A 23,104-nucleotide genomic window follows, 5' to 3' on the forward strand; every position below is an offset into this window, starting at 1 on the left:
CTGTTATTATTAGTTGAGGCGTCTTCTTATCCTCTTCAACTAATTCTCCAATTTCTTATAAATACCATTGAGCTGAGTAAAAGTGAACATCTTGGGGCTTATTTACAAGCCCCTTGCGCCACCCGTACGTCACTTTTCCCATGTTAAAAATGACACAAAAGTGGCGCAAGGGGCTTGTAAATAAGCCCCTTTGTGTTCAGTGCAACGCATGTAAAGATGTATTTTAATGCTCTGAAGTGTGCCATTATCCAGGTCTGTAGCCAGGTAGTAAGTTGACAGTCACTGTACATTGTTGAGTCCTGGGAGGGCCCTGAACCCTATGCTCTGTTATGAGGAAGGCCTCTGTTATGACCCCTCAGACTGTTTTAAGTGATCTTGCTTTGGTGTGTTTCCCCCCAGGTATGGCCGACGCTCGATGCTCCTGGTCTGCTATGTGCTCACACTGGTGTTCGGGATGGCCGCCGCAGCCTCCATCAATTACCCCATGCTTGCCGTCTTCAGGTCCCTTTCGGGGGTGTCACTTTCCGGATTTTCCACCATCACTTTGGCTATGAGTAAGTAAAGGGGTGGGCGAGAGTAGGATGACGACTGTAAAACAGGTCACTTTCAGAGCCTCCAGTTTTTTGGTCATCACTAAAAAGTGCAAATATTACAAATGATTATCGCCCAGGGCCGGCGCTAGGCATGGGCAGTGTGGGCAGCTGACCAGGGCCCCGTGCTCAGCTGTAAAACATGGGGTCCACTTCCGTGTGAAAGGACACACGTTCATAGTCAGCCCACCTGCTCCTCCAGGGGCCCTCCCCATCACATTAGTACTGTAGGGCCTCATTTACAAAATATTGGCGTAGGGCAGCGCCGCAAGTCTTTTTGCTGTGCTTCACTGGACCAATTCAGAAGGGCATTGCACCGTATTTACAAGATACAATGCATTCCTGTCCTTTCAGCCGGCACACAATTTGCAGCCGCGCGCTAAATCAGGCACCCTGGCACCATGGTGCAAGGTAGTCTATGTTACTGGCAGGGAAGGGTACCCCTTCCTGCACAAAACATTCACGAGAGTCATTTTCCTCATTCTATGTGTGCTGCAGAAAAGAGGAAAAAACAAGGAGAAATGTGAAAATTTCTCCTCTTTACGCCTGCTCTGGGAAGGTTTTGGTGCTGCCCCAGGTTTACGTGATGTTGCCAATCTGAGGCAGTGTCAGAATTCATGGGTGCTGCGTGGAAGCGCCCACTGCAATGCTGATGTAACGCCTCCATGAACCAGAGTAAGGCACGGCAGTGCAAAGCGCTACCGAGCCTTACTCCATATCTATGAGGCCATGCAGAACTACGCAGCGTGGCTTCGCGTCGCCTCATAGATGCGATTGAGAGCCTGCGCCGTCGGCGCATCATAAAAAGAGACGCTCCGGCAGCGCAGGCCTCATGCAAATGAGAGCCCTGATTTTTAAGTGAGGTGCCTCGATCTCTTTGGTCAGGGCGTGGTGGTATTCCGGGGTGTACTGGAGTAGGAGGTAGGGAAAGCTGGGGTGGAGGGCGTGACAGAAGCAAGGCCTGCAATTATGTTGGCTCACAGTGTCAGGGGCGGGGCATCGCCTCTGGTAAATACCTATTGTGAATCCTTGTCTGCCCTTTCTACAATCCGTTTCCAGGCAACAGAAGGCCCCTTTGTTTTCAGGACCATCCGGACACAGGTAAGGAGAGGTGGATGAAGGGAGGAAAGAGGTGTAGGGTCAAACTGGCATGGTAGGGCAGTGTTTTCCAAAATGCCTCGCTACTGCTGCGAGGCACAAGAGAGGCGGTCCCCATCTCCTGGGTCTCGAAGCACTGGATCAGGTGGCATGGTCCAGGTGTGCAGCTTCCTTCTCTGGGCCTTGCAGCCATTTCCCAGGATGCTGAGAGGCTCGTTGTAGGTGGGCCCCCTTCCTTGGGCCCCACAGCGCTCCATCAGGCTGCAGGGGCCAGGTGTGGGATCTCGCTCCCTGGGCTTTGTAGCCATTATGTAGTGCTGCGAGGCCCAGGAAAGGAGCCCTTCTTCTTGGCCTTGCAGCGCTATACTATGGAACTGGGAATCAGGTTCAAGTCCCGGCATCACTCAACATCCTATGATTCTTGGCAAATCACTTAAATTTCCATATCTAAAAATAATCTGGCCTATTGCAATTGTTACTGGTGCCTGTGTAAGGCACTCTAAAGACCACTGGCTGAGTTTGTGCTGTATAAAAAAGTAAAAGAAAACCTGCAATGCCGTGTAACAATCAACTCACACCCTGACACTGTTGCTTCCAGAGGTGCATAGTCTAAATATCGAGTTTTAAATATCGACCTACAGTAATATCGAGTTTTAAATATCGTAGGGATAGAATATCGAAATCAAGAATATCGACGACCAGAATATCGACCTGAAGGTAAGAAATATCGTTTTTGTTAATATTGAAGTTAGTAATATCGATAGCAAAAATATCAACGTTATTAATATCGATATTTATATTAGTGTTATATGTTTTATTATGTATTTTATATGTATGTGTTATATATTTTTTGTTAAGTATTGTACTGTTTTTTAAAAATATACATAATTTTTTTTAGAAGTTAGTAATGTTATTTTAAGTAAATTTTGCGTTTTAGTACCGTAGCAGGTTGTGGGTTTATAGGGGAAGAGGGTGGGAAGTAATTTAATTATAGTAAATTAATTAATAATGTTTAGGAATTATTAATTATTTTTAATTACATTTTGCATTTTAGTTCTGAAGCGGGTTGTGGGTTTATAGGGGAATAGAGTGAGAAGTTATTTAATTGTAATTAAGTAATTTACAGTCCCCTAAAGCAAATCTTCCAAAGCACTTGCGTGGGCAATAGCTCCAGTAAATCTAGATCTCCAGTCACAAATTCTTCTTTCCTAGCTTGTGTCCCGGAACCAGATGCAGTTACTAATATTGATTGTGCTCCCATTGCTGAATCTGGGACCGGGGTGGGCTTACATTTAGGGGATCAAATTAGCCCCGAGGTTCGGATAGCAGCAATGTCGCAGTCACCCCCTCTTAAGGTTCTGGTTTGGAATGTGGCAAGGATTAATAAGCTAATGGCAAACCTAGATTGGTGCTCATTTATAGACTCCTTCAACATCATTCTATTTCAAGAAATGTGGAGTCTTTCTTGCCCTTATCGAACTGGCTTTACAACTTACGCCAAAGATGCCACTAGAAAAGAGAGAGGGAGACGCTCAGGAGGTCTAGCAGTCTGGGTGAACATTGGACTTGGGTGCAAAGCTAGACAGCTGCAGGTAGAGTCGGAAGACATATTAGCCCTTGAAGTTAGCACCAATAGTGGCATTAGAACTAGAATTTTTAATGTCTATAATAGGGTACAGAAAGGTATGGTTGAAACAGATACTTTGCATTCTTGACACTGCACTAACCCAATATTCCCATAAATCTCAGTTATTGGTTTGTGGTGATTTTAATTGTACATTCGAGCCTTTGGTCTCAATTCCCCCCGATTTAACTGATGAATGGGATAGTGAATGGCAGGTTCCTCAACTAGATTTGCCCCCGGTTAGGTGGAGTGCAAGAAGAGCGCAGCTGTTGGCACTTACACTGCAACATGACCTCAGGGCTACCAATGGCAGGACCCTATTAGATGCAAAAGGGGACCCTACCTTTAATAGGACTGCTCAGGAAAGCAGAATTGATTACTGCCTTGTATCCTTAAATTATTGGCATCTTGTATTGGACATGGCAGTGGTCATAAGGGCCGATAGCGACCATAACGCCCTCGCTCTTACCCTTACAAATCAAGCATCCGGGTGGACTGTAGACCGGGGTTGCCCGGATATTGGGCTCCTGTCAGTTGCTAATAATCAGAGGAGAATCAAGTGGAACTGGGTAGAGGCCCACCCGGAGGTCTTGGGTGCAGTAAAGGGGAAGGTCTCCGCATTCCTTGAGAAAGCCGCTAGATCAACCATGGAGCAGGTCGATGATGTGATAGGCACGAGTCATGATCTCCTCTATAGAGAAATCCTGGATCTATTGGGTAGCCTGGGGAAGTCGCACACGAGAGAGAGAATAAATCCCCATTATGCACAAAATAAGCAGGGAGCCTGGTATACAAAGGCATGTAGGCTGTCAAAGCAGGAATTATTAAAGGCAGTAAAGCAAAAATCTTGCCCTGATATAATGCTTTGCCGCGCTAAGTATAAAAAAGCCATCGAAGAAGCTAAAAAGGAGTGGGAGGCCCATGTTTGGTCATCTTTAAGGAGTGCTTTGCTAGCGAGGGACTCGAAAAAGTTTTGGAGTCTGGCAGCATACTGGTTAAAGGATAATAAGTGCCATCTGGAATTTACGGTTCAACCGGAGGCCTAGGAAACCCACTTTTGCACCCTATACGAATCTAGGGACAAGGCACTTGTAGGTCAAGACGTAAGTCTGATTGATGAGGCCCTGGATGTAACTGATCTTCACATCTCGCTAGAGGAGACCCGAGTTGCAATTGCTTCTTGTACCCTAGCACGTGCGCCAGGGCCTGATCAATCAATCAATCAATCAATCAAAACATTTATAAAGCGCACTACTCACCTGTGAGGGTCTCAAGGCGCTGAAGGGTGGGGGGAGGTGCTGCTACTGCTCGAAGAGCCAGGTCTTGAGGTGTTTCCTGAAGGTGAGATGGTCCTGGGTCAGTCGTAGGTGGGTGGGCAGGGAGTTCCACGTCTTGGCAGCCGGGTAAGAGAATGATCTTTCTCCGGAGGTGGTTCTGCGAGTCGTGGTATGCTGGCGAGGGTGAGGCTGGCGGAGCGGAGCTGGCGGGTTGGAGTGTGAAACGTGAGGCGGCTGTTGAGGTATTCAGAGCCCGTGTTGTGGAGCGCTTTGTGTGCGTGGGTGAGGAGCCTAAAGGTGATCCTTTTGCTGACGGGAAGCCAGTGCAGGTCTCTAAGGTGGGCAGATATGTGGCTGTGGCAAGGGATGTCGAGGACGAGTCGTGCGGATGCGTTCTGTATGCGCTGGAGCCTTTTCTGAAGTTTGGCTGTGGTTCCTGCGTAGAGGGCGTTCCCATAGTCCAGTCGGCTGGTGACGAGGGCCTGGGTGACCGTCTTTCTGGTTTCTGGCGATCGAATCCCTAATGATCTTTATAAGGAGGATATGGCCCTATGGGGCCGGTATATCAACATACTATCAAATTCCATTCTTAGGGGTAGTCCTATACCTATTTCATGGAAAAATGCCTAGATCGTCCCGATTTACAAAAAAGGGGATAGAACAAAGCCCTCAAGCTTTAGGCCGATAAGTCTTATTGACTCCTCACAAAAGATCTTCTGCAAGCAGATGCTAGCTCGACTCCAGGACTGGATCACAGAGTCTGAAATCTTGAGTGACCTTCAGGCAGGATTTCGAGCCAAAATGAGTACCCTGGACCAAACCTTCCGTTTGCTATGCTTATATTGGAAGGAAGTGTATATCAAGGGAGGGGAACTCAATGTGGCCTTCGTAGACCTGCGGTCGGCCTTTGATCTAGTTCCCCGGGCAAAACTATGGTGGGTTCTCAAAGAATTAGGCATGCCACTTAATCTTTTAGACATTTTAATTAGACTCCACACATCTAATACAGCACAGGTCAGATGGGGCAAGAACAACCAAGTTACGGACACCTTCCCTGTGGACTGTGGTGTGAGACAGGGACGTGTCCTTGCTCCTACTCTTTTTATTCTTTTTATTAATGACGTTATAAAGTGGCTAGATAGGGACGGGTGCGACGCTCCGAAGGTGGGCAGCCGAAGAGTTCCAGCCCTCCTCTTCGCTGACGACTCTCTTAATTGCAAAATCTCCCCAAGGTCTCCAGCAGCTTTGAAATAATTTGATTCTGTTTTGAGAGGAACGAGGCCTGGTGTTAAATGAAACTAAAACAAAATAAATGATTTTTAGGAAGGGTAAGGACAAACGAAACAAAAGACAGGTCCTCGCTGGCAGTAGCAAGCTAGAGCGTGTGGAATTTTTTGACTATCTGGACATTCGTTTAACTCCCACATTGAGGTGGGATCAACACATTGATAAGGTAAAGTTGCAACTTATCCTTCAAACTGCAAATCTGGCAAATATACACAAATACTTTTACAAGACAGTTAGTGCCAGCATTGGAAATTTATAATATGAAAATCTTGGGGGGTGCACTTTATGGAGCAGAACTTTGGGGCCCTGGTATAACTGCTCCCTTGTCATTTGTTGAAAATCGTTTTCTTAGATCTTTGACTAATTTTCCAGTAAGCACGCCTCTAGTCCCCCTTTATTTTGACTTGGCACACAGACAGCTGGCCCTTAAAATTAGTTATAAGCACTTGATGTTTTGGCACAGACTGCGGACTGTGGAGGAATTGCGCCCATACCGGGAGCTACTTTGTGAGCTTATGAAATTTCGTATTATTAAATCTGTCCCCTGGTTTAGAGCTCTGAGGGCTCTCCTAGAGAGGCTTGGAATGATGGGGTACCGGTTTGACCCAGGAAGTATCGTTACCATCTCGAGAGCTGTGCTGAAGGAACGGTATTGGGAAGCAACAGCCCTACAAATTGCACTTGACGCCAAGGGTAGCTTGACCACCAATTTTTTTAATTTTAAATGTGTACCTCGCTTTGAAGAGACATTGGATAAAATTGTCCCTCCCTTGGCTCGGAAGTTGTTTTTTCAGTTCAGTTATAAAACACTCCCGCTTAAAACGTTTTGCAAAAACTGGAGGTCAGAATCTGAGAATAACGATCATTGTCCTGCTTGTAATGCTGGTGCTGAATCTATTATTCATCTCGTATTTTTCTGCCCGATATATAAAGTGCTGAGGGCCAAGTGGATTTTTCCACTTTGTAAAATTGTTGGCTCCGGCCACTATCTGAAGGTGCTTAGATTGCTAAGCACGGATGCAAGCAGACTTGTGGTTTTTGGTTTATCTAGATACTGGCATACCTTATGGCTGAAAAGGACCAAATGCTTGATGTGATGGTCATTGTTGTGAACTGGATTAACTTTTATGCACTTTAGTATGGCAGTTACTTATGATTACCAAATTGATTCACATCATTTCTTGCTTGACCTTCTTGTTCCCATCGACTGTACTGATTGTTATTCCCATCTCTGTAGCTTATTCTTAAATTGCATCATACCATATTGTCTATTTTATATCTGTTTTTAAAATGTGCTCTTTTACCATGCTGTGTCTACTTTTATAACTTTGTGGTCGAAATAAAGTAATCTTTGAACTTTGTAATTATTTCTTTTTATTTATTGGTATTGATAATTAATTTATTGGTAAATTATGATTGGTAATTAATTTTTATTAATTGGTAATTCATTTTTATTAATTGATTAATTGGTAATTATATTAAGTGTATTAATTTATTATTCAAGCGGGTTGTGAGTTTATAGGGGAATAGGGTGGGAAGTAATTTAATTGTAATTAAGTAATTATTAATTTTATTGCTGGGTATTGATAATTTATTGTTAATTATTAATTGGTAATTGGTAATTAATTTTTAATAATTAATTTTTTGGGTATTGGAAATTATTTTATTGTTCATTAATTATTAATTATTAACACATTTTTATTCATTATTATTTATTGGTATTAATCATTAATTAATTCTTTATTAATTGGCAATTACTTTTTATTAATTATAATTGTTTTGGATTGCACATTAATTTGTTGTTAATTTTTATTTACCAATTAATTTGTATAATATTATTTATTGGTATTTATAATTAATGTATTGTTCATTAATTATTAATTGGTAATTACTTTTTAATAATTGTTTTTTGGTATTGAAAATTAATTTGTTAATTTTTATTTGGTAATTCATTTTTATTAATGATTATTTCTTGGTATTTATCATTAGCTTATTGTTAAATAATTATTAATTGGCAATTATTTTTTATTAATTATTTCTTGGTATTGATAATTAGTTTATTGTTACTTAATAATTAAATAATTATTTATTTAAAAAATGTATTTTAATTATAAGTATGTTATTTTTTACCCCTACGCTATCCAACACTTTCCCTACTGTTGCACTCTCTGGAGTGGGAATAGTAATTTTTGCCCCTACGCTATCCAACATTTACCCTACTGTTGCACTCATTGGAGTGGGAATAGTAATTTTAACCCCTACGCTATCCAACACCTTCCCTACTGTTGCACTCATTGGAGTGGGAATAGCAATTTTAACCCCTATGCTATCCAACATTTACCCTAATGTTGCACTGTTTGGAGTTGGAATAGTAATTTTATTCCCTCCACTGTCTACTCTTTTTTGTATTATTTTAGCTAATGTAGTTTATAATTAATTATAAAAAGATTAAAAATAATTGTATTTTTTTTAATTTGTTACATCTATTGATTTAATTTATATTATTGGTTTATGTGTATAGATGTATTCATAATTTATAAATTAAAAAAAAAATTATGTTATTAAAATTATTCTTAAAACATATTAATAAGGAGCCGATTCCGATCTGGGTCGGAAAGCACTCCGACCGAGCCGGATCCGGAGTGTTTTCCGACCGAGCCGAAGTCCTGCAGTCCGACCGAGCGAGTACGATGCGGCCGTATGCTGCCGGACTCGGTTCGGTCGGACTCCCATAGAAGTCAATGGGAGCCGGTCATACGACGCGTACTTTGACTGAATGGGTACGTCTCACACAAGGGTGCCCCCTACAGTGGGTACGCATCGGTGCCATCCGTACCGTACATGCCTGTGTTGGGGGGACCCTTGGGTCTCCCCCTGTGTCCGAGTCGTAGGGCTGCAGCTGACAGGGGTCCAACGCGTACCCCCAAAGTCAACCACCAGGGCGTTTTGCGAGCCGGACACTCTGGCTCGTACCGGCTGTCCGACGCGTGCATCGTACTGGCTCGGCCGTGAATCGTATCCATTGCACGCGGCGGTTAGCTTACGATCGAGACGTACGGAGCGGTTTGGAACTGGAAACGACTCGGTCGGTGAATTTCACGTAGCTCGCATCATACTTGTTCGCTCGTACAGCTGTACGAGTGGGGTGGAAAACACGCGTACGGCTCGCAGTTTTTCCGGCCGGATCGCGTTCGGTGCCCTTTCGACCCAGATCGGAATCGGCCCCTTAGTGTATTATATGTATATATTTAGGTGCCGATTCCAATCCTGTAAATCCCGGGTACGAATGGTCGTACAGAGCGTATTCTCCGTACGACTCGTACCCGGGAAAACCACCTTACAAACCAGCAAGTACGATCCGTACGAATCGTAAAAAACACCGACCGGCAAAAAAATACTTACAATTCTGATCCTGGACAGCGCGTACGCGACGTCCGCACGGAGTCAGGCAGCGTTTTACGGACCAGCAAGTACGATTCGTTCCTTCGTCATTTCGCACAGCAATTTTATTACGGCAGCTAAAAAGAGCCGGAAACATGAGTCCGACGCGAAAAAGGAGCCCCGGTACGCGACGGACAGACATGGACCCCATCCTACGTGTCATCCCGGCCCTCTTAGCCTGTGACCTGGTGCATAGAAACCCGACGCAGACGCCGCAGAAGGTGAGAACAACACCCAGGGGTCAAGGGGGGGTGAGGGGCAGGAAACATACCCCCTACCCAAATAAAATGACGACAATATTTTCAACATGCATTACCTCCTGGGTCTGGTCACTTCGGGGGCCGTGTCGACCAATCCCTGCGTACCGCAACAACGGAAGTGGACGTGTACGTGTACCCCTATGGCAACACTACAATAGTGCTACGCACCGTACTCACACATACATAGCGTGGGTACGGTCCGTAGCACTATATCAGTGGTGCCGGGGGGTACGCGTGGTACGGACCGTACCCACGCCCTCAGAGCGTGGGTACGGTCCGTACCACACGTACCCCCACAGCACTACTGATATAGTGCTACGGACCGTACCCACGCTCTGAGGGCGTGGGTACGGACCGTACCACACGTACCCCTACGTCACCACTCCAATGGTGGTACGGACCGTACCCACGCCCTCAGAGCATGGGTACGGTCCGTAGCACTATATCAGTGGTGCAGGGCGGGTACGCGTGGTACGGACCGTACCCACGCTCTGAGGGCGTGGGTACGGTCCATACCACGCGTACCCCTACGTCACCACTCCAATGGTGGTACGGACCGTACCCGCGCACTCAGACCGTGGGTACAGCCCGTACCACGCGTACCCCTTCGTCACCAGTACATTTTTGATACAAGGCGTACACACACCACGAATGTTTGCGTACGGCCTGGTGCAGCATAATACCAGTATATTGGGGTGTGTGTATGCCCAGGACAGCAGTGTACTGCACCAAGGGTGCGGGTGGGTGGCTGCCTAGGATTCACAGCAGTGGACAGACATGTGAGGGGTGGGTGCCCATCACTCCCAGCAGTGGACAGAGACATGTGAGGGGTGGGTGCCTATCACTCCCGGCAGTGGACAGAGACATGTGAGGGGTGGGTGCCTATCACTCCCAGCAGTGGACAGAGCCATGGAGGTGGGTGCAGAGGAATACCAGCAGTGGACAGAGACATGTGAGGGGTGGGTGCCTATCACTCCCAGCAGTGGACAGAGACATGTGAGGGGTGGGTGCCTATCACTCCCAGCAGTGGACAGAGCCATGGGGGTGGGTGCAGAGGAATACCAGCAGTGGACAGAGACATGTGAGGGGTGGGTGCCTATCACTCCCAGCAGTGGACAGAGCCATGGGGGTGGGTGCAGAGGAATACCAGCAGTGGACAGAGACATGTGAGGGGTGGGTGCCTATCACTCCCAGCAGTGGACAGAGACATGGGGGTGGGTGCAGAGGAATACCAGCAGTGGACATAGACATGTGAAGGGTGGGTGCCTATCACTCCCAGCAGTGGACAGAGACATGGGGGTGGGTGCCTATCACTCCCAGCAGTGGACAGAGACATGTGAGGGGTGGGTGCAGAGGAATACCAGCAGTGGACAGAGACATGTGAGGGGTGGGTGACTATCACTCCCAGCAGTGGACAGAGACATGGGGGTGGGTGCCTATCACTCCCAGCAGTGGACAGAGACATGTGAGGGATGGGTGCAGAGGAATACCAGCAGTGGACAGAGACATGTGAGGGGTGGGTGCAGAGGAATACCAGCAGTGGACAGATACATGTGAGGGGTGGGTGCAGAGGAATACCAGCAGTGGACAGAGACATGTGAGGGGTGGGTGCAGAGGAATACCAGCAGTGGACAGAGACATGTGAGGGGTGGGTGCCTATCACTCCCAGCAGTGGACAGAGACATGGGGGTGGGTGCAGAGGATTACCAGCAGTGGACAGAGACATGGGGGTGGGTGCCTATCATTTCCAGCAGTGGACAGAGACATGTGAGGGGTGGGTGCCTATCACTCCCAGCAGTGGACAGAGACATGTGAGGGGTGGGTGCCTATCACTCCCAGCAGTGGACAGAGCCATGGGGGTGGGTGCAGAGGAATACCAGCAGTGGACAGAGACATGTGAGGGGTGGGTGCCTATCACTCCCAGCAGTGGACAGAGACATGGGGGTGGGTGCAGAGGAATACCAGCAGTGGACATAGACATGTGAGGGGTGGGTGCCTATCACTCCCAGCAGTGGACAGAGACATGTGAGGGGTGGGTGCAGAGGAATACCAGCAGTGTACAGAGACATGAGGGTGTGTACATCAGTATCAGATGACCACAACTCCATGTGTGTATGTACGCATCCCTAATTTTCGAATATGTTGATAGTGCCATAACAACACATCACTGACAGCAGTGTCCCACTCCCATGAGGATGGCTGTCTTTACCCCACTGCATGACACACCACATGTGGGTGTGAGGACAAATGACACATGCATACCCATCCCTGGCGGATGCAGCACAGTACACACACTGAGATCATGCCACAAGACTGTATAGTCATTTCAATGCCTACTAAACTAAGAGAGCCAAAGGGAACACACACTGTCACGCACATCCCAGGACTGATAGGAATGTACAGGTGCTGGGACAGCCACCAAGATGTTGTCTCTCATGGAAGGAATAGGGTGGAGTTCTCACTGATACAATGCCCACAATTGTGAGTCAGGTGCCCAAATACCCTGCAGAACAAGTACCATATGTGTGCTAGGCTGGGATTACACACATGCATAGTGCTGAAAAGGGAGAATTTCTCCATGAAGGCATTTCAACATACTCAATACACAAGTACAGTGACTAGCAAGGATAACACAGACGATGCAGCCGGAGACATTGCTGAGCAGGCATGGCCAGAGTTGAAGGGATCCGTCACCAACAAAGGAAATGTAGACACAGGTCAACACTACAATTGTGCAACTCTATGCAGGGAAGATGTCAGGTGCCACAGAGGAAGGAACACTCCTTGGGACAATATCTCAAAAAACAAATAACACACACGACCAAAGATTCTTTGCAGAGACCTTGTGATGGCACGCAGATCCCATGGTCCACCTCATGACCATCAGAATAGAACAGTTCCCAGAAACATAACACATTACCACAACCCCAACTCCTGGAGCATCAGCACCAACATCAATACCTGAAATGCAATGGTGTTCAAAGTAAAAATAAAATGCTTTATTCAGCATAAAACAAAATTTGGGGAAAAACACTATATACGAAGGCCAATGGCCAGTCCAGAATAGAAGTCCTTGGGGGGACACATGGGCACACGTCTCCCCTAGCTTGCCTGCACAGTGGAACCCTCAGGTTCGTCGACCGGGGGGGGGGGCATCATGTGGGGAAGGACCAGGCACCGCAGGGACAGGAGGTGTAAGGGTTGTGGTGCAGGGGTGGACGCCTCCACCACAGGGGGTGGGGCAGCGCCAAAGGTGGAGGTGAGCACGGCGCTGCACACTTCTGCCAGGGCGTCCAGAGTATCCCCTGCACCGGAAGAAACCACAGGCACAAAGGGGGGGGGTGAGGGATGGGGTGTAGCGCTTCTGGGGGAGGGGATAGACAGGGGGGGGGACTCAACTCCCCTGCCCATGGAGTGGAGCTTGCGGGTTGGTGACACAGTGGGGCTGAGGGCCAGCACAGACATGTAGACTTCCATGTCTGACTGTGTGGCAGGGGAGCCAAGGGGAGTGCTTTTGGAGGGACTGGGTTGTGAGGCATGCGGACTCAGACTGTGGCTGCGTGTATGTCTGTGTGCCCCAGACCCAGTGGGTGTGCCTTTATCCCCCTGAGTGTGCGTGCCAGGAGGTGTGTGCTTACCCTTACGTGGTGGTGTGCTGCCTGTGTCTGGTGTGGTGCGTGCTTGGGAATGTCTGGGTGTGCATGGGACAGGTATGGGAGTGGGAAGTGTGGATGGGGCTGGGGTGGGGGGGGACGAAGCACTGCAGGAGACTCACTGCTGCCGTCAGTGAAGAGTTCATGGACCGCAGCAACATCCGTTGGTCAGACATCGTTGCTGACATGCCCTCCATGAACGACACCATCTGGGTCAGCAGTCTGGTGTGGCCATGGAGGACATTCAGCATCGATGTCTGCCCAACCTGCAACTGCCGCTGAATGTCCACAGACTCTGCAGTGAGGGCAGCAGGGGTGACAGGGGCAGGGGGTGCGGTGCCTGGCACGAAGGAGACATGGTGGTGCCATGCACGGACAGAAGGGACCGGAGCAACTGGGAGGGCGGTGATGGGAATGGAGGAGGCGGGGACAGATGTTGTGCTGCTGCCAGGTGTTGTAGCAGCCTCCGCCCCCTCGATGAGGTCAGCTTCGGACCCGTCAGTGTCGTAGTTGGTGTCGCCACCAGACAGGTCCTCCGACTGACTCTCCTCACCCTCCGTGCCACTTGCTCCCGCAGACTCGCCAGCACTGGTGGCACCGGTGCTGGATCCCTCCTCCAGGTCCGTGCAGGTGTCTCCCTCGGTTTCCTCCGATGATGCTGTGGGCAAGGTGAAGGTACAGAAAATAATCAGTCACCTGTATACATCTGACACATGAGTCCAAACAAACAAAATAGGTCACAGTGCATATCAGGCAATGCATCATGAGTAACATCCAGATTACTACGCACATATGTAAGCCCTGTACTCCCCAGTTGGTTGACCCACCATGCCACTTGGAAACAAGGAAAAATAGGACACACCAGCCAAAAACTTGAATGAGCAATATACTGAGAATCCAGTGTCTGGGAACAGTTGAGCACAGCAATACTATGAAGTTATACCACCTCTTGTTCACTGGGAAAGAAACAGTATTCGTGCACCCAAGGCTAAATGACACACCTCAATGCTAAAGGTGTCCTCACACTCAGAGACCTGTAAGTACTTTTGAAACACAAAAAAAATACATTTTGATCCCTTGGGAATCACACCACTTTACACAATCGACATGTTTAGAATGTGTGAATGTGCCACTTTGTGAACAGAACCCACATGTGCCTGTATAAAAGAAGTCTCACAAGGAGGTGCACACAAAACTACATTTACACAGTCATTGTATAGGCTGCCAGCCTTATTTAAAGAAGCCACTGTTAGAAAGAAATGGTGTTGCAGAAAGTACATATACATGGGCCCACGGCGGTCTGGATGACTTGACACTCGTAAGTTGTTATCACCAACAACCAAGGACTTACCCAAATTCCACCACACTGTGGGAACATGGATATGTATAATCTGAAAAACAGTCTTATTCGAACTGTGCCTTTCTTTAAAATGTGCCAGGGTGTTCCCTGAAAGTGTAAAGGTTTTTTTCTTGTGCACTTCCTTGGGAGACATCTGTCATGCAGGCACATTATTGTCATGCACAACAAAACATCAAAATCAAGCATTGAAAAAATGAAGACATGTTGACAAGTGTAGTGAGTGCCAAAGTACAATACTTTTTGACAACTTGAATTATGCCACTTGTCACATGGCCATCCGTACCAAGATGACACAATTGCCAACACATCTGACCCACTGCCTGTCATGTGGAGTGGCACACATGTCCAAACACAGGACAATGCATAAGCTAATGTGCCTGCAATTGTATTGGAAAGAGGCATACCTGCACTGAGGAGCCACCCTCATGGCAAGCCTGAATGTCCACACAGATGTCAGCATACAAAGACAAAACTACGTAGCATCTGGACCACACACTGGTGCCAAAAACTGAATGAGCAGGAATCATGTATTTTAACTACTGACACATGCTGCAAAGCACAAACATTAAACCCTGCACAACATGACTGGGTCACTGCATGTTGAGTCTCTGTCCAGTCAATTATCACACACAGGTCAGACCTGGCAAGGAGACATAAGGTTTGGACATGTAGGCCTCGCCCGCACAAACCCACCCATACCTGAGACAATGTGATTGCGACAGATCAAGAAGTGACACCTCTTAATTAGGGTTTGCCAAAATGTGCAGCAAGAATTCCAAAATGTACTCCACATCACCTCGTGAGGCTGCCAACACATATTTGTGACAAACAACCATCAACAGATAGTTGTGAATAGACACACAGGCACTGCCCAGTGTGAGTATGCACAAGCCAAATGTGGTCTCCCTGTCCAGTGGACACATGTAGCACACTTTAGATAAATACAAATGAGGCCAGGGAACAATGCCACAGAGGTCAACCTATGATGAACACACAGAGAATGGGCACAGTGTTGGATGACACACATGATTACGAGGCAAGGGTGTCTCAGGGGACTGTAGTGGACACACTGCTCCATGGTCCTGGAATGATCAGACTGTAACATGAGCAACCGTCCTGGCACTATGCATATCTCCCACTCATGCACATTATGTCTGAGGCCACAACATCGGTCATGCATGCTGCAAGGGTGTTCATTTGAAACCTCACACTCCTATGTTGAGACTCAGCATCAGTGCCAACAAATATGGACCCCCAAATGACTGAACAGGACAGGGCACAGGCAAGGTAACAACACATGTCACAGACCCCCCCCCCCCCCACATGATGCAGAAAGCAACGTGCACTTGGAGTAACTGGCAGCCTAGATGACCATGTGCAATAGTGATTACACACAGACCAGGGAACACATGTCAAGGAGGGGAAGGGAGGGATAAGAGAACCGGTTGACTTTGGGGAACAGGATATGCACTGCACATATAAACCCTGGCAGTGTATCCAGGCGACAAAGCACTTCCAAAAGCTGAGGACAAACACACATGTACCTACCCCCTTCCTGCTGCTGTTGCGCCTGGAACTGCCTATCCATGTCAGGGAAGACCACCGCCAGGACACGCCTCATCTGGTGGGTCAGGCGTCGGCGCCCGCCGTGGGGGCATGAAGGTGAGAGCTTTAGCTGGACCCGGGCGATCCTCCGGGTCCAGCACCGGATGTCCTGCCATCATTTTCTCACTTGGGCTAGGCGCCGACTGCGACCCTCTGTCGATATCACGGCCCTGACGGCCCGCTTCCAGATCTTCCCCTTCTCGTAGGCAGTTACCTGTGAGGATGACAAAGTGAGACAACATCACTACACCTGCTCCATGTCACAGAGACACACATTTGAACATCTTTGATATGTTGAACAGGGCATAGGATGCTGCCAAGGAATAGCATCTTTGTCATATGGACATTGTCCTCTGTGGAAGCCCCAATGCACTACATGGCATTGAAAGTACACAGGTGGCAGGAGGGGTGCGACACACTCCCTGATCATGGCACACACTGTGCATCACAAGCAACACCAGGCTGATGGACAGCACCTCAAAGCAGTCACGTGCCCCAGGCCACTGACGCAACCTTAGCAGAGTACACAGACACATACAGGCACAGATCAATCACCTGCCATTGGAAACAGCAGATACAAACCTCACTCTGCACATGTGCCACTTGCCTGTGGGGTGTCACAGGTGTGGGGCTAGCACATCAAGTCAGACACACAGCACGGCTTACTTCTCACATCAGATGGGTATAGCTGTTGCCTCCTCCATGCAGCTGTGGTGCAACACTCCACATAGACACTCACCCACATGACAAGGAACATGCACACACATCAATGTCCAGGGGGCGTACACATCACTTGGACACTCTCACCACAGCTCCACTCAACTCACACACATCTGTGGGTACAGTCACCTGTCACACCGGGGAGACCACTGAATCACCTCAGGACTATAGAACAAAAATGCCACTAAGGATTAGCCAGGCTGAATGTGTCATGCACTGTGGAAGTGAATGGCACAGTAAGCACAATGCAAGTGAGGAGTGCACACATGAACTACATCATGCTCTGCATGACAGACATAAGCCATTCCCCCCCCGGGACCCACTCTAAACAACATTGCATGTCTGTCACACCTGGACACAACGCCAGAAGTGACAGTCACAAAAAAGGTGCACAGTCAAAGGTAGTGGAGTCAGCACTCACCTGCTCCCCTGGTCTCCCATAGAGGCTGGGGTACTGTGGGAGGATGACATCCAGCAGTGCCTCATTCTCCTCCTGGGTGAATGGCTGGGCCCTCTCCACAGACCTTGACATGGTGCCAGAGGAAGCACAGACAGCAGCAGTGGTGTCGACAGAAAGGTTGTGCAGGCAAGTGCCCTCTCATGGGTTCTGGATGACTTATATCTGCCTTGCTGGGGTCTTTCATTTACAGGAGTACAGAGTGATTGGTCAGACTCATTTGCATCCTACGTTTCCTCCAATCCCTTTAAACATACACCAGTGACAGCATTTGCATCGTTCAAATTGTGAGCATCATGTCAAGTCAACAACCACTTTGCAACATTGTATTTTGTGGCCAACTGCTTTTTCCAGGCCACCTGATGGAAAAATTTGAACTGGAAACTCGGTATCCATGACAACCAGCATGCATTTAGTACACGTACGTGTACTACCAGTGCCTACACGTACTTGTACACGTGCCTACACCCGTACGTGTACTACCAGTGTGTACACGTACTTGTACACGTGCCTACACGTACTTGTACACATACGTGTACTACCAGTGTGTACACGTACTTGTACACGTACGTGTACTACCATTGCGTACACGTATGCGTACACGTACGTGTACAAGTACGTGTACACACTAGTTGTACACGTATGCGTACACGTACGTGTACTACCAGTGCCTACATGTACGTGTACAACTAGTGCGTACCTTACACGTACAACTAGTGCGTACACGTACATGTACACATACATGTACAAGTACATGTAGGCACTGGTAGTACACGTACGTGTACGCGTACGTGTACAACTAGTGTGTACACGTACTTGTACACGTACGTGTACAAGTACGTGTACGCAATGGTAGTACACGTACGTGTACAAGTACGTGTACACACTGGTAGTACACATATGTGTACAACTAGTGCGTACACGTACTTGTACACAGGGTGATTTCTATGCCCTGGGAGGGATGCCCCATGTAATTGGGTCCATTGATGGGACACATGTGGCTTTGGTACCACCACAGGCACAGGAGGTAGCCTATCGCAACCATAAACATTACCACTCTATCAATGCCCTTGTGGTGTGTCTTGCTAACATGCTGATTTCCCTTGTCTGTGCACGTTTTCCAGGGTCAGCACACAATGCCTACATCATGAGGCGTAGCAGGGTGCCACAAATGATGCTGTGGCTGCACAACGAACGAGCATGTCTTGTTGGTGGGTATACTCTGTTTGTCCTGTGTTTAGCGGTATCTTTGTATCTTATGGCATCTCGTGACCCACTTATTCACATTATGTTTCCATGTAGGGGACTCTGGCTATCCCAACATGCCATGGCTGATGACGCCTCTCCGCAACCCAAGATCCGCAGCAGATCACCGTTACAACAATGCACACGGGCAGACCAGGCGAGTGATTGAGAGGACATTTGGCCTCCTGAAGAGCCGATTCCGGTGCCTTCACAAGACAGGTGGGTCCCTCCCATATGCACCGGCGAAGGTCTGCAAAATCTTCCTTGTGTGCTGCATGCTGCACAACATGGCAGTGGAGAAGGCAGTACCACTCATCCTGGAACCGGATGAGCAGGAACATCCACCCGTGGAGGATGAAGGGCTTGGTCACGAGGCAAGTGAGGAGGAGGAAGTGGAGGAGGACATCCGGAGTCAGCTCATACGTAACTTCTTCTCATAATGGTGAGTCACTGGGTCTGAGTGTGCACACTTGGAGCCTTGTGTGGTATGTGTTGCAATGTGTGTGTCCAGCTGACTGTATGCTCAGTGACTTAGAGGTGTGTTCTGATGTGTCACTCGAGTGATGATGTAATTCCACACATTTTAGCTGAGACACTAAATTTTAAATTAGCATGGTGACAACATTATTCCTGTAGAGTAAATGACCATGTATGCGGATAACAATCTTTTCGCGGACTCCTTGTGTGTCTGTCATCCCCAGGTTCTAGCGCATGTTGTCTGCTCGTGTCATCGTTGGCCTCCTGCTATTCCTCACGAGTATTGCTAAGTGTGCTGAATCAGCGTTCCATGCACGGACATGGTGAAGAGTCATTTTGGGTAAGGATTGCAGCAAGGCATTTTGGGGGTGGTACTTGTTCGGAATGTGTGGTGACTGCTCCTGTGCATGTTGTGTTACCATGCATACATGTCGACTCACCATGAGGCACGTGACATGTAGCATGACTCCCATGAATTGAAAGTCACCCTTCGTGACAGTCATCTGTAATGGTTTGTTGATTCTGATGAAGGCATCAATGTGTGTAAAACTTCCCTCAAAACATACGGGATGCTACGGGTGGACATAGTGTGGAACATCCCCATAAGAGGCTCAATGGGGATTTGCAGCCTCTACGTGTGCAGCAGGGGGTGTTTTGCTCACCCCCTTCACTTGTGTGCCAGTTCAATTGTATTTACAACATCTGGGTTGTGAAGGGGGTGTCCAGTGTAGGTCCCACATGTTCAGCAAAATGACCTGTGAGTCTGTTCATATTGATGCATTTCCCTTAGTGTGAGCCTGAGTAATAAAGGTGTTCCTCATCCTCCAAGGTGCCTCATCTCTGTCAATGCAGGTCTCTTGCCACTTTGCATGCGGCATCTCTGGCATAGTTTTCAAAGATTGTGCATATGAGTCTATGGGTAGTTTAGCAACATGCATGCAGTTCTTCATGGATTAGAATCTCTATTGTGCATGAAGTCCATGGTTGTGTATGTATTTGGGCATGTTGGTCCCCACAACGGACCGTCAACACCTGCTGAGGGTGTGTCTCCTGTGCGCATCTCGGCCTTCAGTTTCCTGGTCCTGTGTCAGTCATCTTTGGTGATTGTGCATCCATTTTCTCTGGGTGTGCCATGGGTAACCGGACACTCCTTCCTTTACATACGCCTGTTGCAGTTGTCCTTTCTGACATCCTTGTCTTTGTGTGCAACTTTTGGCCTAGTTTCCAGGACATGCCGCCTGCTGCTGCGGGCCCTGCAGCAAGGGCCCACAACGTTGCCGGATTCGGCAACACACACACCTCAGAGATGCTCCTCCCTTCCTCCCTCCACCCATTCATTTGGCTGTCATCAGCTTATCTGTGCCACTGTTGCGGCCACGCGGTGCCAAAGGCAGGACCGTCAGCGCATGCAACGTGCACATTGCACGACACTCATGTCCTCACACTACAGTCTGATGGTGCAGCCACCCTCCAAGCAATGTCCATCCAAACATCAACTGCCTGCTCTCAGGCATACCCTAAGCGCACACACGACACCTTTGCATGCTGAGTGTGCAACTCCAACTGCCTACACAGCGCTGCCCCGCCTTCCAGGCCCTGTCACACCAAACAGGTCATGTCCCTCCTACTCCCCACCGGCTCCGTACACCAGCAAGGCCATGGCAGAGAGACTCAAGCCTTCAGCATGTAGTATAGTGGCGTCATCTGGCTCATGGCCCAGGGATCATCTCTCAGTGTGTCAATCTTCAATGAGTCCAGGACCCCCCTCTCCACCATCACATGCGCACAGAACCTCATCATCAGCTCGTATGCCATTGACAGCCAGGTGCTCCTCACCCTCACCAAAGACGCAGCCATTGCCAGTTCCAACCTTAAAGAAAGCATGAGGTCCATTGATGAATGGCTGAACATCAGCCACCTGAGGCTGGACTTGTATAGGGCTGAGGTAATCATCTGAGGATTGTCTCCTTACAGCTGGGTCAACTGCTTGTGTCCCACCCGCCAGGGCCCTGCACAAGCACCCAGTGGCCACGCACACAAGATGGTGTGCATCATGGAATCGTCGCTCACATTTGCCATGCAAATCACCAGCATCTGTACCTCATGCTGCAACACCCTCTGCATGATGCACATGATCCACAGATAGATCCACTCCAAGGAAAGACAGACCATCCCCCAGGTCCACGACAACAGCCGTGTCAACTACTGCCCCGCCCTCTACAGAGCAAATACATCCAAACTCACGGGAAACTTGTCCACATCCATGGTGCATCTGCACACCTCAGCTTCAACATCCCGCGCCCCAGCCACATCACCGTCCACCAGAGATAGCTGCAATGGATCACTGTCTGCTGCAGGATGACCTTCAGACTCCTCACCCACACTCAGGAGGCAGTCCACAACCCCAGACCCCAAACCAACCGTGGACGTCTGTCATCCGAGACCCCGTTGGGCCAACTTCGTGCATCCAACCTTGCCCTGGCCACCATTCTTCACATCCACCGTACTCCAGCATGCAGGACATAGTTCTCCCACCTGGCAAAACATAACTGGTACTCCCTCCCCGTGAACATCCACATGAGCCATGACCTCTACGCCTTAATGATACTCTTCCAAATTGGTCTGTCCGCACAGTATTGCAAACCCCCCCTCAGCAGCTTGAGGCCATCACGGGTGAGTATTGTGCTCCATGTCTGTATTGGATGATACATTGTGACCCATGTGTGTCCTGTACAAGACTCGGATCCCAGGGTATGGATGGCTGGAGTGACTTCAACACTCAGGCATAGTTTGACATTTCCCCACACGTAGGTTGTGTACTCATGCAAAATGACTGCAACATATAATTAAAGAAATGAAGATTTATTCTCGGTGGGGGGCATGTTTAGTGTGGACAAATAGGTGCTATACAGTGTGAATAGAATCCAAAGTTAACAGGGGGAGATGGGATCCTTGTCATTTGCAGTCATCAGAGTCCAGACCACAGTGTTGGTCATCATTGGTCAGACTGTGACCAGCAAGTCCATGTGGCAGAGAATGTCATTGGATGAGGTGCTGCTGTTGCGCCAGAGGGCCAGGTGCCAGGCCAGGTGACCTAGGAGATGTGGATGGTCCGCTGCCTCTCACGGTCTTTTCCGTGGACGACCCACCTTCCTCGCGGGACCCTCATATGCAGGCCTTGACGATGTTTGTGACGCTCCGTCGGACGATTCCTCCTCCTCCTCCTCCCTCCCTGTGGCTGGTGGTGGTCTTCGCCTGGGGGCACAGGGAGGGTTGCCCATGTTGTCGGCGATCCGACGGAGTGAACGGCTCATGTCCGTTTGCACCGCCAGGAGCTCAGCCAGTCTTGCCTCCATCCGTCCTTGGTGTTGTTGTTGACTGGCGTGTTGCTCGGCCTGCTGGTTCTTAATCTCGTTGAGGGTCTCCACTACCTGGCTGATGCCCCTGGTGTCACGCCGGTATGTGTCCAGGATGTGGCGTATGTGTGACATACCGGTTCCCTGAGCTGGCTGGTCAGGTTCGCGCCTCCGCCTGCCTCCACTCCCACCACCCCTGCCCACTCGAGCCTGGCCTGCCGTTGTGGGCACATCGGGTCTACGGGACCCCTGAGGGATGGCATTTGCGGGGTTGTCTGCCTCCTCCTGGGTGCCCAGAGAACCTTGTCCCTCCTGGTCTGGCTCTGTTGTTCTGTGCGGGCAGGGCTCCTGGGTGTCTCCTGGGATGTGGCAGGAATGGGGGTGGTGGTTGGCACAGATGTACCTGAAGCAGGTGCTGCAGGGGCTTGGGCACCAGAGGGTCCAGGTTGGTTGGGGTCATCCACAGAGTGTTGAGAGTCGTCGCTGCCGGTGGTATCAGATTCCTGCCTAGCCTGGGACTGTGATTCTTCCCCCCCATTGTTGGGGGGAGATCCATGACGTTGCCCTGTGTGTGAGAGAGAGAGACAATGTTAATGCTGTTTCATGCGACATGCATGTTTCATACATATTCAAGTTGGCACAGTTCCTCCAGGT

At 48.9% G+C, this 23,104-nt stretch overlaps 1 protein-coding gene across 2 annotated transcripts in view; it reads left to right on the forward strand.

The window, feature by feature from the left end:
* LOC146813671 (solute carrier family 22 member 7-like) overlaps window positions 1–23,104 on the forward strand; it is a 482,730-nt gene that overhangs the window by 255,219 nt on the left and 204,407 nt on the right. For both annotated transcript variants that reach the window (XM_085610167.1, XM_085610168.1), the window contains exon 4: window positions 400–554. In XM_085610167.1, coding sequence (XP_085466293.1) covers window positions 400–554 — 155 coding nt within the window. The remainder of the gene's footprint in view (window positions 1–399; window positions 555–23,104) is intronic.

The sequence above is a fragment of the Triturus cristatus genome, chromosome 6 (assembly GCF_964204655.1).
Source record: "Triturus cristatus chromosome 6, aTriCri1.1, whole genome shotgun sequence".
Taxonomy (NCBI): domain Eukaryota; kingdom Metazoa; phylum Chordata; class Amphibia; order Caudata; family Salamandridae; genus Triturus; species Triturus cristatus.